The 15,458-nt window shown below is 46.8% G+C and overlaps 1 protein-coding gene across 2 annotated transcripts in view; it reads right to left on the minus strand.

The window, feature by feature from the left end:
- Positions 1–2,354: 2,354 nt before the first annotated feature.
- Ipo5 (importin 5) overlaps positions 2,355–15,458 on the minus strand; it is a 46,658-nt gene continuing 33,554 nt past the window's right edge. For both annotated transcript variants that reach the window (XM_040744592.1, XM_040744633.1), the window contains exons 15-27: positions 15,328–15,417; positions 15,074–15,247; positions 13,251–13,469; positions 11,840–11,923; positions 9,932–10,186; positions 9,502–9,598; positions 8,325–8,497; positions 7,730–7,897; positions 6,853–6,975; positions 5,707–5,926; positions 5,014–5,242; positions 3,554–3,695; positions 2,355–3,021 (exon numbers count right to left, since the gene is read on the minus strand). In XM_040744592.1, coding sequence (XP_040600526.1) covers positions 2,935–3,021; positions 3,554–3,695; positions 5,014–5,242; positions 5,707–5,926; positions 6,853–6,975; positions 7,730–7,897; positions 8,325–8,497; positions 9,502–9,598; positions 9,932–10,186; positions 11,840–11,923; positions 13,251–13,469; positions 15,074–15,247; positions 15,328–15,417 — 2,061 coding nt within the window. In that variant the 3' untranslated portion in view covers positions 2,355–2,934. The remainder of the gene's footprint in view (positions 3,022–3,553; positions 3,696–5,013; positions 5,243–5,706; positions 5,927–6,852; positions 6,976–7,729; positions 7,898–8,324; positions 8,498–9,501; positions 9,599–9,931; positions 10,187–11,839; positions 11,924–13,250; positions 13,470–15,073; positions 15,248–15,327; positions 15,418–15,458) is intronic.

Raw genomic sequence — 15,458 nt, forward strand, 5'->3', positions numbered from 1 at the left:
CCTCTCAGCTTCTCTTCCAGGACCGTGTTTGCCTGTGCGCTCTGCCGTGATGACAACGCACTGAAGAAGCCTCTGAAACTGTAAGCCAGCTTCCCATTAAATGCTTTCCTTTACGGGAGTCACCTTGGCCATGGTGTTTCTTCACGGAAATAGAACCCTAAGACAGGGCTTCAATGAGTGCGCTTGCTGCCAAGCCTAACAACCCGTGTTCGGTGCCTCGGTCCCGCTCGGGGAGGGGAGAGTTGACTCCCGCTTGTCTGCACATCATGGCGCATACGCCCATCCGGGTGAGCTGAGAATGTGACCCAGGAAAGCACTCACCTGGCATATGTAAAGTTCTGGGTCTAACCCTCATGGGACTTCGTTTCCAGACGGTTATGTTGGGCTCCTGCAAACTTCCTGCAAGGCCTATCTCAAAGTTTTGTTTTTACAGTAGGCAGTTTGGGGGGGAGGGGTAGACGTTCACTGCCAATCTCAATGGCTGGGTTAAGCAGGGGATGTCCACTGCTCAGAGTGGTTCCCTGCCTGAGTCCTCCCTATCAGAAAGGCATGGATACTTAGAAGAATTGCCATTTCCTTCCAGAGAGGCTTGTGAATGAAATCAAGCAAATGTATTTGTTTGGATCAAGTCTGAAAAGTTTTTCACTGAGAAAAGACTTCACTGGATTCGAACTGTAAACGAGTTAACGGTAGCCCGTTCTGTGAAAATAAGCAAAGCAGACACACTAGGAAGGAACTAAGCTATGGAGACTGTCCGATCCAACTAAGCACCCATCCCAGCGCTGGAGAGGCAGAGGCCAGCCTGATCTGCAGAATGAGCGCCAGGACAGCCAGGGCTACACAGAGAGAAACTGCACACACAGGGGATCCAGACAGCAGGAACAACAGTCACGCACATTAACAACAGCCAATTAACCCCGAAAAGGCCAAGAAAGGAAACTGATGCAGCAGTAATCGAGGCAAGACGGGGCAGGGCTCTGGGAGACATCTAGTTGGCTGCTTAGCCTTTTTAATTGTCTACTTCAAGAGAATTAGTTCATAAAATGCTCACCAAGTGCACACCCCACATTTACAAGATCGGTTGCATCGAGAGTGTTTACTACTGACATTTGCTAAACTAAGCTACAACCTGAGCTGTGATGAAGGCGTCTCACATTCCAGGATCCAGTTACCACCGAGTTTTACTTCTAAATGACAGCATTGAAAAATGCTCAAAAGTGAGCCATGCCCACTGAGCGTGTGGAAAGGTGGAGTTGCCGTACAGCTTCTCCCTCCAAAAGTTTGGATTCATAAATGTACCACTGCCTGGCACGGAAGGTCACGAGGAGGCACAAACACAACCACTAATCCTCATCACCCAAGCCAGTATCCAGATAACATGAAGAACTTAGTAGGTGCTTGTTCCCACCAATACTTGGCCCAGTGAGCACACCAGCCCTCCCAAGCATCCCTGAGCACTCTACCAACTCAACCTGGCAGGTGGGCCACCCTTGTCAAGTGCTTCTTTGTCTACAGCAAGTACAGCAGCACTTTAAACAAAACCAGATGTGTACTGCTTCAGGGCCTGCTGTACCTGTTTTCCTTCCCAGAGAGTAGAGAACTAAGCTAAGCGCCCCTTGTCCCAGACCCCAGAGCACCCGCTCAAAGCACAGACTGCCGCTGTATTCACCCCACGTGTCTGCCAGAACCCAGAGCATCCAGACCAACCACGTGGTGGCCAGAGAGCCTCCATCTTCCGTTTCATTCCGAAATTTGTTTTAATGAAGTAATGCAATGCATTTAAAGAAAGACATGTTTAATTTTAAATTCTGATTTATGCATAAAACTCATTTTTGTATCACAGTTAAATTTAGTACAAACTATGAAAATGTAACACTGAGGTTTCAACAGAAATCTATGAAGATCCCTTAGAAAATTAAACAGCAGCTAGTCACTTTTCTGAGATTAATACATAAAGAAAAAAATTTCACACATTTTACTGAAAATTTTCAGTAAATAATTTTAGCCATAATACTTGCAAAATTAAAAAATTCAAATGCCGTGTGTGGCTCTAAAGCAATTACAATCTGCAATAAAAAAAATAAGCCAAAATCTTTTGATCTAATCAGAACAATCCCAGTTTTAAAAAGCTGGCTAGATTTGCAAACCCTTTTAAGAATACCAGTCGTGAACAGAATAGCCACGTCACAACTGAGCTTAAATTAACGCAGAGACGAGGCAGGCACACTTTCAAGGCTGCACTGCAGAGAGAAAATGTGGAGGTAAAACATTCACCTTAAAAAATATCAGATCACTCTTCTTTAAAACATGAAAGGAACCACAGACAGACAGTACTCAAGTCTTACACGAGCCTCTTTGTATTCAGTGCTGTTTATTGAGGAGTGGTGAGACTACTGCAGACATGCCAATGACACCTCACATTCAAGGGCCGGAAGTGGGACCACACGGAGTCACTGCACACGCCTTTGGGGGAGGAACCAACAGTGACAAGTGACAGCCCATGCTGCTCTGCCATCACTTGCTTTCGGCTGGGCAAAGGCTTCTTTCTACCCCACATACAAGGACTCTCACTCCAATTCATAGAATGAACACTAGGGTGTCTCCCAATCTGTTCAACACACTTCTGTATGGACTAACTCATCTGAAAGCCGGGTTCTGTAGGTCTACAGAGAAAAGGCAATTGCTTCCTCTTTCCCTTCACACAGTAGGACACAGCAGTGCTACCATGGGGCTTACAGGGACCTCCTCCGTGGTCAGATGAGATCCACGCAGTCCACTCTGCACAGGGCTGCTTTCCCTGCACGCGGCTCCGGAAGAACGGCCTACACACAACACTACTGCTCTCTTGCTCAAAAACAAAACAAAGAAACCTAAACAAAAGGGTAAACGTTTATTTGGAGTTAGTTTTCTGGCAGGTGGTATTAAGGCCGTCCATCAGGCAGAGTTCAGGAGCTCTTGTATGGCTGCCTGCTGCTCCGGACTGAGCTGGGCTATGCATTCAGTCCACAAGCCTCCAGAAGTCTAGGGGAAATGCACACAGTTAGACAGCGATTACGTCAAGTAGTCTAGTAACGGCAACAATGCCCAGACACTCTATAGCTTAATTTGATGATTATGGTAAAACCAAGAAATCTGCTCATTTCTTCAAATTTCATTTTATTTACAGAAAATTTTCTTTGCCTCTAAATCAAGAAAACTCCGCTGGCCCCTTAAAGCAACCTATATACTACAAAGTCAAAGGTATTTACATTTTTATTTGGTTTTGACAACTCATTATTAAACTGCATCTTTTTTCCTTCGGGTATTCTGAAGATAATGACCACCATCATCTGCTAACTACTAGGACTTAATACGATCTAGCTGGAGATGAGGGCTTAGCCTCTGACAGTGGGAACTCATGTTAATAACAACCAATTCCAAAGCTTCCTGATCTAAAAATAAAATTTGCACAGCTTACTGAATGTCAGTTCCTAATGCAGATTAAAAGCCAGCAGAGCCCCCGACACCATGAGTGACTTGTCCCGTCCTTTTCCAGTCAACCAAACCAGCTTACCTGTACTTGGCGAACCACATTGGCCAGGCGTTTGGCACAGGGGTCTTCATGTTTGATGGCCTCATGCATTTCTCCTTCCGCAATTATCCCGAATATTTTGGGTAGATTGGTATTGTTTGGGCCAAGAACAATTGGGTGATTACTGACAAAAGAAAAACAAACACCTTTATAAATAAAAGGTGTGAGGACTTATTCACGAAAGACCAAATGTCCTTCCAGATCGCTGAGAAGACAGCCGGCTGGCTAGACTCAGCAGGCCTGCAGTTCTGTCCTAGGTAGCTCAGAAAAAACACTCGGCTCATTTTTCACATTTCTTTTTTAGGGCCAAACAACAGAACTAAATGCTTTGAATGGAAACAATTTGCACTATGCCAAAATGGAAACAAACAACGAGTCAAAGACAGTCTTCTTGTCTCAAGCCTGTAAACCGAGCCAACAGGATGCTGAAGGGGACTGCCAATTCAAGGTCAGCTAGGGCAACTCAGAGAGACCCTGTTTCAAAGAATGAAGAGGGTTCAATCATGGAGCATTTGTCCAGCACACATGACTCCTGGGCCTGCCTGGTCACTAGTACCACAAAACAAATCCCATGGCATTACCAAGAATAACCTTTGATGAACCAAACAGTTTCAAAGGGTTACTTGGGTATCTCAAGAGTAAACTAGAGGATGAACTTCAAGCAGGCTTAATGGAAAGAAACGTAATAGTGGTCACTTCCAAGGAGAGCTCACATAGCCTGGGGAGTACTATCTCAGACAAGGACAGTGAGGTGACCATCACATTCCCCAGGAGACCCTCAGTAGGGACATACACAGTATTTATGAATCTCAATCAAGCAAGCTGCAAGAGATACTCTAAAATTCCAGGACTTCTATTGGATTTGTTTATGAAAGAACAAACTATACGTGTTAATTAACAGAGAAAGTTAAGATCATGGTTAAAGACTGTGGAGCAAGACAGTCACCAAGAAACTGCTTTGAACCTAACATACTAAAGCTACTATGTTGTCACAGCTTAAATACCCAGGGCACAAAACTGGATGAGTGACATCACAGTCCAGGGCCATATTACAATGGCTGTCTAGTGTTCCCTCAGACCAGATTCTGTTAGCCCCCGTTTCCTCTTTGATACACGATCTTGTGATGTAGGTAAGAATGGCCTAGAACTGGCAGCCATCTTGGCCCCTCAGCCTCCCTAGTGCTGAGTATGTGTGGCCACTGACTTGACTCACAGCAATGTAGTAAACAACCCAACAGCGGATGGTAATTCTCTGGAAACAATATGCTAACATGATTCCACAAAGAACCCCAAGTTAGATCTTGATACAAGGGCTTAACATGCCTTACAGGCAAACATTGTTGCAAATACACACGACGCGCTGCTGGCCACGAGTGACGCTTAACCTCCCTCACGGCTTTCTGTGACAAGGGAAGAAGGAAAGCCGGGTGGTGCTTGTGTACCTTTCAATCAGGTCGCACAGATAACTGAAGGTCTGGACAGCTTCTTCTTTATCTTCATGTAGTGGAAGCCAAGACAACCAGTGTGGTAAGACTTCCTCAACGTTTACACAGTCAGGCTTGAACTTCATGATTTTCCCCACTGCAGAGATGCAGTTCTCTGTAGCATTGACATTTTCTTTGGTCTTAGAATCTGCAGACTGAATAACTCTTACGAGCAGTGGGAGGGCTTCTAGAATAAACATATTAAAAGCAGGTCAGCGGAACTGCATGCTGCTGCAGATGAACATAAACGTTTCCATCTTTGGTCCAGTTACCAATTGCCAACGTCTTAGGAAGCCCACGGTCGGCGCCACTGTCAGAACTGTATGTGATGGACCGGACCGGAGCATCAGAGCCGCAACTGAGAGCCTGCACACCTGCAGCCTCGTATTCACTGCCGACACCCAAGGGCCTTATGCTCCGGCACTGCCAACTCTCCCCCCCAGGAGTTCCTTAAGAAAGGGTGGCCATGCTTAGATTCCACCCGGCTCTCATTCCCATCTCTGAGAATAAGCACCACAGTTTGCATGTGTGGGGGGAGGGGAGTAACATTAAAAGCATGACAGTGGAGGGAGGGTGGGTGGGATAGAACGCTTCCTGGTGTGGTGAGCACAGGCTGTCTGGAGTGCAACGCGCAGAGCAGCACACACGTACCTGTACAGAAAGGGCGGTAGTTATCCCCACCGTATTGTGCCATGACGCCAAGGCCATATGCCGCAGCTTGCCTGACTTCTGGACTGTTGTCACACACATACTGGAGCATTGGCCTTAAGAAATATTCTGCATACTTAAATGAGGATGGACTACAGTGTTCTATGATGTCATCGAAGATACACAATCCCCATTGTCTGTCTGGCCACGGTCTGTGTGGACACTATAAAAGAGATTCCACTTTAAGAACTAAGCACTGGTACAAAAAAATGTAAACAACTCATTATGGACCATTTGCTTACAGAATGCACCCAATACAGGAAACAAACGGAAACACAGTAACCACTTCTTACAGCAACACTGACATTGAAGTAAGTTCACAGTCCACACAGGACTTGTGTGGTTAGCTGGACAGTATGGACCACCCACTGCAGGGGAACTGACAGGGCAGAGATGCTCACACATCTACTTTGTAAGGAAACAAAACCAAAACAGGTAGGGGTAGAAGAGGCGCCAAATCCACAATGCTCTGCGGCCCCTGCTACCCAGGAGCCTAGGAGCTACCTGGGCCTTGTAATGAAACAGGAGTATTTCAACTTCCACACCAGTCTGGGCTACTCAGCAAGACTGTGTCTCAAATCAGAGCGACAGAGTGGTGTGCGTGTGCACACGCGCTATCTGAAGTAGCTGTTAATGCCCAAGAAACTGCATGTGTGAGAGCAGAGCGTGCGAAGGAAATCTACCTGTGTTTACTGCCCCCCAATCTTTTTTTGTTTGTTTGTTTGTTTTTTACAGGGTTTCTCTGTATTGTTTTGGAGGCTGTCCTGGAATCGGCTCTGTAGACCAGGCTGGCCTCGAACTCACAGAGATCCACCTGCCTCTGCCTCCCGAGTGCTGGGATTAAAGGCATGCGCCACCAATGCCCGGCGCTGCCCCCCAATCTTACTAACCACAGGCCACTAGTGCAGACTGCACACAGTATGTTTCTTAGGAGGTCATAGGAGACATACAGGGCAATGTACCAGGCTGGACAATTAGAAGGATTATGGAAATGCCGTCTCTGAGGCCCATTTTTAGCGAGTGTAAGAAAGACATCATACACAGCCATTGTTAACCATTGTAAACAGTTCTTAAGTGGTGAACACTTACAATCAGGTTGACAATTAATGGAAGCAGCTGCTCAAACCACGGCAACACCTTTTCTTTGTAGCTACTGAAGATTGAGTGTAAAATGTCTGACACTTTAGTCAGGATATAAACGTCATTATCATCCTAAAAGAGAAACACAACATGCAGTCACATGGGTTAGAAACTGCCTTCTTGAGAATCAGTAGCAACACCCACAAAATCCAGGAAGTGAACATTTGCCCTGTTAAGACTCTGCTGAGAACCCAGAGGCCGAGGTGACCCTAAAGCCTCCACCACGGAAAGGAGATGGACGGCAAGCGCTGTGCTCACTGCAGCCGCCTTGGACGGCGGGGGACATGGGGAGAGCAGCAACGCAGGACTGAGCACTGGAGGCGCGCGCTCACACACATGCAGGCATGCACACCCCATCAGAGGGTCCCCCCATCACAGGTACTGGCTCTGCCCCTGTCACACTGGGCTGCACGAGGTGACTAACAGACACAGTGCTGCAGGCAGGCTGGTGACCCCAAGCTCTTGGGAGGCTAAAGAGGACCCCAAGTGCAAGTCCAGTCTGCGCAACTGTCTGAAATAAAAATCCTTCTCTGTAAGTCAGAGGGTAGCGACCAGGGGACAGGGGTAGTGACCCAGAGAATGCTGCTTACAGTGCACCAAGCCTTGGTGTCAACAACCAACCAACATGGAAAACCCCATTAGACACAAATGGTGGTTGTGAATAGTTAACCCATGGCATTCGCCGTGAGACACTGGCAAGAAGTACTACAAAAACCGACGAGTGGTTCAGTTAAGACTCACTCTGTAAATGCCAACTCTTCTGCCCAGGGGAACTGGTTCTATCAGAACCGGGCGCCAATGGTCGGTCATGAAGGGGATAATTTACCTCATCCTGCAGTGACTCCTCAACCTGTTCATCATAGTCTTCATCTTGTCTCTTAACTTGCCGCAATTCCTGATTTTTGAAGTGTTCCTCGAGCTTGGCTTTCAGTATGCCCCCCAGCTCCTCAAAGTGCTCACTGTTAAGGCAGCCGTCTCCCATGACCTCTATGCACTGAGGGAGAACACACCGGGCGTGAGAACACAATCATGTCATTGCCACCCTCCCCCCCGCCCCGTCTACTTCTGCCACCTACAGATCAGAGAGGGGAGATCACAGGAGACCTAGACAGAACGGGGCTAACCTCTGTAGCCACAAACAGCAGATTTCCTTCTGCGATCCCAGGAATGCAGCCAGCAATGGTTAAGGACCCTTTTGTAACTGTATCTCCCTCCTTCCACCTGTAGCAATCCTTGCAGTGTAATGCCTATTTCTCAAAAGCTTACTTCCCAACCAAAAATAATAAAATCAAAGTTTCAGAAAGAAACTTTCTTAGCAAAAAAATTATGTTAGAATATATGGGAAAATAATGTAACCCCCCCCCAACAGAATATGAAACAAACATACCTTATAAAGTAGGAGGGAAACAGAAAAAACTCACCTTTGCAAAAGAGTGCATTATTTCCGAGAGGACATCTGAGTCAGGCTCCGTGCCGATAGCCTTGATGAGAGCATCGCACATAAAGTGCCACATCTGTGTGAGATACTCGGGACCCTGGACTCTCGCACACTCCAGCAGAAGAGGCATGGACTCTGCTGCCGCCACTCGGACGCGTTTTTATCGTTAAGGAAATCCACCAAGGGACCTCACTATTGCAGCATTCCACTGCGTGCAAGCCCTACTCATCTAAGATGCATGTCTGTGTTACTAGAGTAGGTATAAAAATAGCGAAGACTTCCTGAGCTGTCTTTACAACACACCAGTGTCTGCTACAGCTCTGCTCCTCTCTGCAGCACATGCAACGGAGCCGACAACTTTCCCAAGAAAACTACTAAGGACTCCCGTGTAGAGCTAAGTGGCGTTTCCCCATCTGTTATCACTTGTAAAGTATAAACCTAAAGGTAATTCCAGAAGCTAGGGGCCCCAGCACACACGCACACATACAGTCATTCAGGAAATCTCTCATACACATAAAGAAATTCCTGGGAGCTGGTTAAGAGCACTGGCTTCCAGAACACTCAGGTTTGGTCCTCAGCACCTCCATGGTGGCTCACAGCCATCTGTTAACTCCAGTTCTAGGGGATCTGCTGCCACCTCTGGGTAATGCACACATGCAGACCAGATGCACAAATAGAAAAAGCACCCATACTCCTAATACCAAGGTAATTCTACTTCCTCACGTCTGTAGGACACCACCAACACAACACTGTCCGAGGAACAACAAAGAGCTTTAGGGTTTGTTTGTTTTCTTTGACCTACTTTATGAAAATGTGGGGAGATTAAAAACGCATACCCACATGTAGTAATTATGCCACCAGGAACTTTAGGATGCAAACATTACCAAGCTGTCCCTCAGATGTGCTATCCACATTAGTACTATGGGAGTCTCACTCAGAAAGTGTGTTCATAAAGTGTCAGTATGTACAAGTCTCAGTCAGGCACAGGGAAGAGTACAGCATGGTTATGTTTTGTCTTCCATGCTTTTGGTATGTGTAGAGCCAAGAACACATGAACACTTAGAGCAAACGAGCAGCAATGGCTCTCTGCGCTCAGGCAGCTCAAGCACCGCGGCCTTCACTACACGCAGACAGCTTTATATCCGACTGTTGAAGGATATCGTCATGGAAATAAAACTTCAGCAGAGGCACCATCAGTTTGACAACCTGTTCAGTGTAATCCACAAAACCTTCCTTGAGTTCCTTAGCGTAGCAAACCTGAAGGAAAAGAGACCAAGGCGTATGTTACAGGTCTTCAAAAAGGTAAGACTGCTTCTGAGACCAGACCAGCCTTCCCTTTAGTACCACATGCAGTCTGTCCATTCCAACAGTATTTCTAGCCACTACTACAGACTTGCCAAAGTAGACAACATCCACAGAATTCCTTCTCCCCCAGAGCCTATATGAGCATGATCTGAGAGTCGCACAGCACAGGCCGGTGACAGCTCTGTGTAAAGTACTTGCTGTGCCGGGCCAATGGCCCCGCTCCACCTTGAGTGTATGGTAGCAGGAGAACCAATCAGGAAGCGTGGTAAGAACCACAGATCATACCAACATCTGGCAGGCAGTTGACTTTTCTTCCAGTCCTGCAGTTTTAATACCGAAACTTTGCTGATCTCCAAGGTTCACAAACTCCCAGCCGTCATCGTCACTCATGTTCTCCATGTCCTGGGTGTCGAGAAGGGCTACTTCAGGCTTAATGGAAGCGGTCTTCATCAGTGGCCCCATGACCACGGGAAGGTACTGCTGGAACTCTTTCCCAAGGATTTTGCACATTCTTGCCCACGCTGAGATCATGTAGGAGATCTGGGGGGAAATTTTCAAACAGGCCATAAGACAACGGGTAAGACGGATGAAGCCTCCCAGCACTCGGGAGGCAGAGGCAGGCGGATCTCTGTGAGTTCGAGGCCAGCCTGGACTACAGAGTGAGTTCCAGGACAGCCTCCAAAGCCACAGAGAAACCTTGTCTCGAGGAAAAAAAAAAAAAAAAAAAAAAAGACGGATGAAGCCATTTTTTAAAAAATCTTGAACAAAACAGATTCATGGACATGTTCACATATATCCCAATGTCACCCAAACGTTCCAAATCAGCACTCAGGCACCTGCGAACTCTACAATGGGACAGAGCTGGCAGGCGAGGGTTTCTTACTTTTTCCCTATGAATTGTATTTCTTCTCTCTTTGCATTTGTATCACTGAATTCAAAACAAAGGCCAGCCTTTAGGCACTGATCTTTGAGTAAAAACACTCTGCCTGGCACAGCATCCACAAACACTACTGAAAGCAACACCCCACCCCAGGGTTAGTACTACAGGCGGCACACAGGTCTCACTACTGCGCCTGCACGCTTCCTTCTGGTAGGTTCTCCCTTCCCGACCCCTGCACCTTCTCCACGCTGCACGGCACCTGTCTGTTCAACCCGAGTCGAGCCCTGTCCTGCATAGTCCACACTTTCAGTATCTACCTTTGTGCTGATGGACAGCTAGACTGATTCTATTCCCCTTGCTACTGTTGACAGAGATGTGACAAACATGGTGTACAATTGTCTGTGGAAGGGTACGGAGTCCTTTGGGTATATGTTCAGGAGTAGTATAGGTCAGTCGTATAGCAATAAATTTGGTAGCACTATTTTTAGTTTTTTTCTTCTTTCCAGAATAGGGTCTCACTGTGTAGCCTCTGCTGTCCTGGAACACTTTATGTAAACTAGTCTGGCCCCTGCCTCCCAAATGCTGGGGTTAAACTTGTCAGGGCATGGGCTAACCTTGACAGACTTCAGTTTTTTTTGGGGGGGGGGGCAGTGCTTCAAGACAGGGTTCTTCCATAGTGGCTGAATTGATGAACACCCCCCAAATCAGTGAATAAGGGTTCCCCATTCCTCATGCCCTGTACGTTAGTGTAATCTAGCATGCTGTCATGTGTTTTCTTGAGAACAGCCATTCTGCCTGGCAGGTAGTTTTACTTTGTATTTTAATTATAAAGCCACAGACACTCTGTGGCCGTTTCTATATGCCACCCCACATCTCTGACATGAAGGTGACCTATGGTCGCCCCACTTCCTCAGTGCCTTACAGCCCCTCACCTGTCCCTGTCCACACAAACAAACCGAGTTTATTATTTACATGATGCCACTCAGTGAAGAAAGGAAAAAGGAGGGTATTCTGCCTTTGCACCATGGTGCTCTCTGATTTAAGTGAAATTAAGTACAGTAAGCTCGTGTAAGGCTACTCAGTGCCTTGTCAGACAGTAGCATTGTCAATCACAGATGACGAGGATAAATAAACACGTAAATTCCCACTGAGAAACACACCAACAAGAATGGAAGAGATGAAGACTCAACCAGGTATGTGCACACACTGGGTGTTCCTTTGAGCTAACGGAATCTCTATCTGCACACACACACACACACACACACAGCAAGCAAGCAAGCATACTACGTAAGGCACACTGGGCAGACCCTTACCTGAGGGTCATCATCTTCCATGTCATTGAAATCTGTCTGGGTCTTCAACAACAGCTGCATCACATCTGATGCATCCTGCATGAACTAGAGTGTAGAAAAGAAAAAATGTCCACGTTACTAATGCAGAGCACAGACACGCGCTCATTCTTGCTACCCAACTCTGCTTCTTCTGTAAAAATAAAATAGCAAAATAATAAACATTGTCCCATCCCCACCCCCAAAAACCAAAACAAACTTATATCCAGGGCCAGCAAGATGGCTCAGTAGGTAAAGGAGCTTGCAACCAAGTGTGACAACACTTTAGAGTCTACATGATGGAAGGAGAGCATTGACTCCCAAGAGCTATGCATCTGACTTCATATGCACTCTGTGGTACTCTCCACCCTCCCAAGAAATATAAAGGCTAAAAAAAATTTTTTAAATCTGTATCTTGCTTTTGGATCCATCATCACACATGTTCAAAAAATTCTTATGTACATTGTCTAATTAGTATAACACTCTAGAAAACACACTTTCAATTGAAGTTAAAAGACTTTCTAATGTATTAAAATTTAGTTTACACAATGTATCTTACGAAGCACAATTTAGTACAGATTTAGGAAGAAAACTTTGCTCTACAGATGTTAAGACTTTATGATTTCCTTCTGACTAGTTTTGGCAATCTCCGCTGTAGTCATTCGGGCAAGTGTTTTAAAGCTAGTTTAAGCCAGACATGAAAAACACGAGACACAAACACGGTTTGGTTGGGCTGAGTCTTCAGAAAACAACCTACGAGGTGAGTAACACTACTACATCTTAGGAGTGTGAGCAACACTACTACATCTTAGGAGTGTGAGGCCCAGTCATGAGGTCAGAATGACGAAGGCAGGAGAGCCGGGGTGGTGACACATGCCTGTAATCACACCACTCAAGAAGCTGAGGCAGGATGACGGGTCTGACTGACGTCAGCCTGCACTCGGGTATTGGCTGAGGAGCACACCTTACTGTTTTAGGGAAGATTAAATGCACATAGCCCACTGCCTTATGCTAGCTGGCTTGTGTGTAAGCACACATTTAATTGAAACAAGCCATATGAGTATGAACTCCATACAACCTCGTGACACAGGCTGTATGGTGGAAGGGAAAGGAGACCAGGAATCCTTAACACTGAGTTGGACAGTGGAGTCACACGCCTTTAATCCCAGCCCTGGGGGGCACAGTCAGAATTTGAGGCCAGCCTGGTCTACAGAGATCCAGGACAGTCAGGGCTACAGAGACAACAAACAAACAAACAAACAAACAAACAAGAATTCCTGATATAGTAACATGAAAACACAGGCATTATGTATTTCCACATGAAACAGAGTGTGTGAGGGGAAGGCGTCCTAGGTCCTCGCTACGGAAAGCAACTCTGCGCGCACAAGCCAGCTACCTTTTCCTTGCCGACAGCCAGACCGATGAGGCTGATGCACTCGATGGTTTTGCCCCTCAGGAGCCTCAGCTCCTTCTGGACTGCGTTCTCCACAATGTGCTTCAGTGACGGCATAAATAAGTCATAGTAGGGGACGAACTTCTCCTCTGCAGTGTCTGCAACTGATGCAATGGACGTCACAACCTGCTCCAAGACTAACTTGGTGCCTTTCTGAATCAGCTGGAGGGAAACATAAGAATCACTTCAGTAACCACTAACCAGTTTCTCGACCCTGCTCCCACGCAGAAGGCAGGAGTACACACCTCTGCGCTCTCAGATAGAAGGTGCACCCATTTAGGTAAGTACCCATTTTATGCTGTCCTGTTTGTTGTGTCACTGAGGAAAAGTCCTTTTTGAGACTCATCACACCACCCCCTACTTGAGGACAGCAGCTCAGGCTGCACCAAGTCACTGTGCAGCCAAGGCTGACTTTAAACTCCTGGTCCTCTTTCCTAGAGTGCGAGCCACTCCGCCAGACCTCTCCGCTATTTTTGTGATCCTACCCTGGGAGCTCCGCTTTCCTCTTCCAAATTTCTTTCTTGAAGAAAAACAATGGCCCTTGGCCTGCACCAGAGTCCTAACCAGCAGAGCTCACTTATCTGGTGCTGATATGCTACAGCATTCTTCTGGACAGTGGTCAGCTCTGTGGAGTCCCTTCATTTTTCTTGTCAATGGCAGCACAGCCTTTCCCCTCAGCTACCCCAATGCCTCTGATCACTATCCTCTCCCCAACACATCATAACTAACTCCCCAGCCCGTATTTACATAAACAGCCCCACATGGGTCCTCTGGGGACTCACAAGGTAGATTCTCTTTAGGCTCAATTTCTCTGTCCAAACCCACGTGGGATCTATTTACTATGGATTTAATAAACAGCTTGCTCATCTTCAATGACTTCATCTTTCTTCAGGAAATACAAATACTTCCATTTCGTATTTACCTGCTGTGATCTGACACTGAACACTTGGGCCTTTGGTTTAAACTCCCTTTGCTAACGCTTCTGAGGCCTTCATTCTCTGTCCATCCTTGCTCTCTGACCTGTCACCAGCGCTAGGCTCACTGCTGGCACCTGTGACCCATGCTAAGTATAAGAATTGAGTTGTAGGAACTTGTGTGACGGGGAGTTCGTGTCCTTTCTTTTCTGTGCTTAGCGTTCCTTTCTTTCTCTGGGACAGGGTCAAGGTTGGCCTTGAACTTGTGATGTTCTACTCCTGTCTCTACAAGTCTGTGCCCCACGACTGGCTCTTCAGCACGGGCTCTGTTTCCCAACAGTGAAGCACTGTGTGTCTTTCTGCACACCCCCACAGCCAACAGCCTCATCAGCAGGCTGTGCCTGCAGCATAAACTGTAGTCACCTCCATGATCGGCCACTGTGGGGCAAACTCTCATGACCCCAGAAATTGGGGAAGACCAGAAACTCAAGGAAACACAGGAGATCAGAAACTCAAGGTTATCGTTTGACTACAGAAGAACTTGAGGCCATCCCGGCCTTAATGATTCACTGACTCAAAAACAAACAAAATCATAAATAAAGAAAGAGGAATAGTTTTCCAAATGTTTGCCACTTCTGGAACTGTGGTTAGTCAACATTTTCTCTCTGCACCTCCCCTCCCCAGCAATCCACACACTGAGTAACTTTAACACGCCGCCAATGCCTCTCTCTAAGCAAGCCAAAATTACTGCTTGGACAGCAGCTGGCGTGTCTTCTAACTCCAGCTTTCTGCCCCCTGGTCTTGCTGGAAGCGCTCCCATCTCAGCTCTCACTCACCCATCCTGAAACTTACCTCCTGAAGTTTGAGGACCATAATGGAATGCAGGTGCTTCACCAAGTTATCCAAGTACGGAATGAGCAGTGACTTGGGACAGTCTTCAGTGAAGTTAATGAGCGCAGCCGCTGCGTGGGCCTGCACCCGCTGGTTGCCTTGGTCTTCCATGGTTTGAAGCAAAGCTGCAATCACCTGGAAAACGGAAGCAAGTGTTTTTACCACGTGCACGTTCCCTTTAAAAAAGGGCGGCTGAGGACTGACTTCTCACGTACCTTCTCATGAAATTTCTTTTGAAAACCAGGTGCAAAATCTGTAGCCATCTGGCCCACGGCGTTGCAGGCTGCATAGCGGACTCTTGGGTGCTGGAACATGGTCCCTTGTGTTAGTAATGGCAACAAACTCC

This window comes from Mesocricetus auratus, unplaced genomic scaffold (genome assembly GCF_017639785.1).
Source record: "Mesocricetus auratus isolate SY011 unplaced genomic scaffold, BCM_Maur_2.0 Super-Scaffold_2245, whole genome shotgun sequence".
Lineage (NCBI taxonomy): Eukaryota > Metazoa > Chordata > Mammalia > Rodentia > Cricetidae > Mesocricetus > Mesocricetus auratus.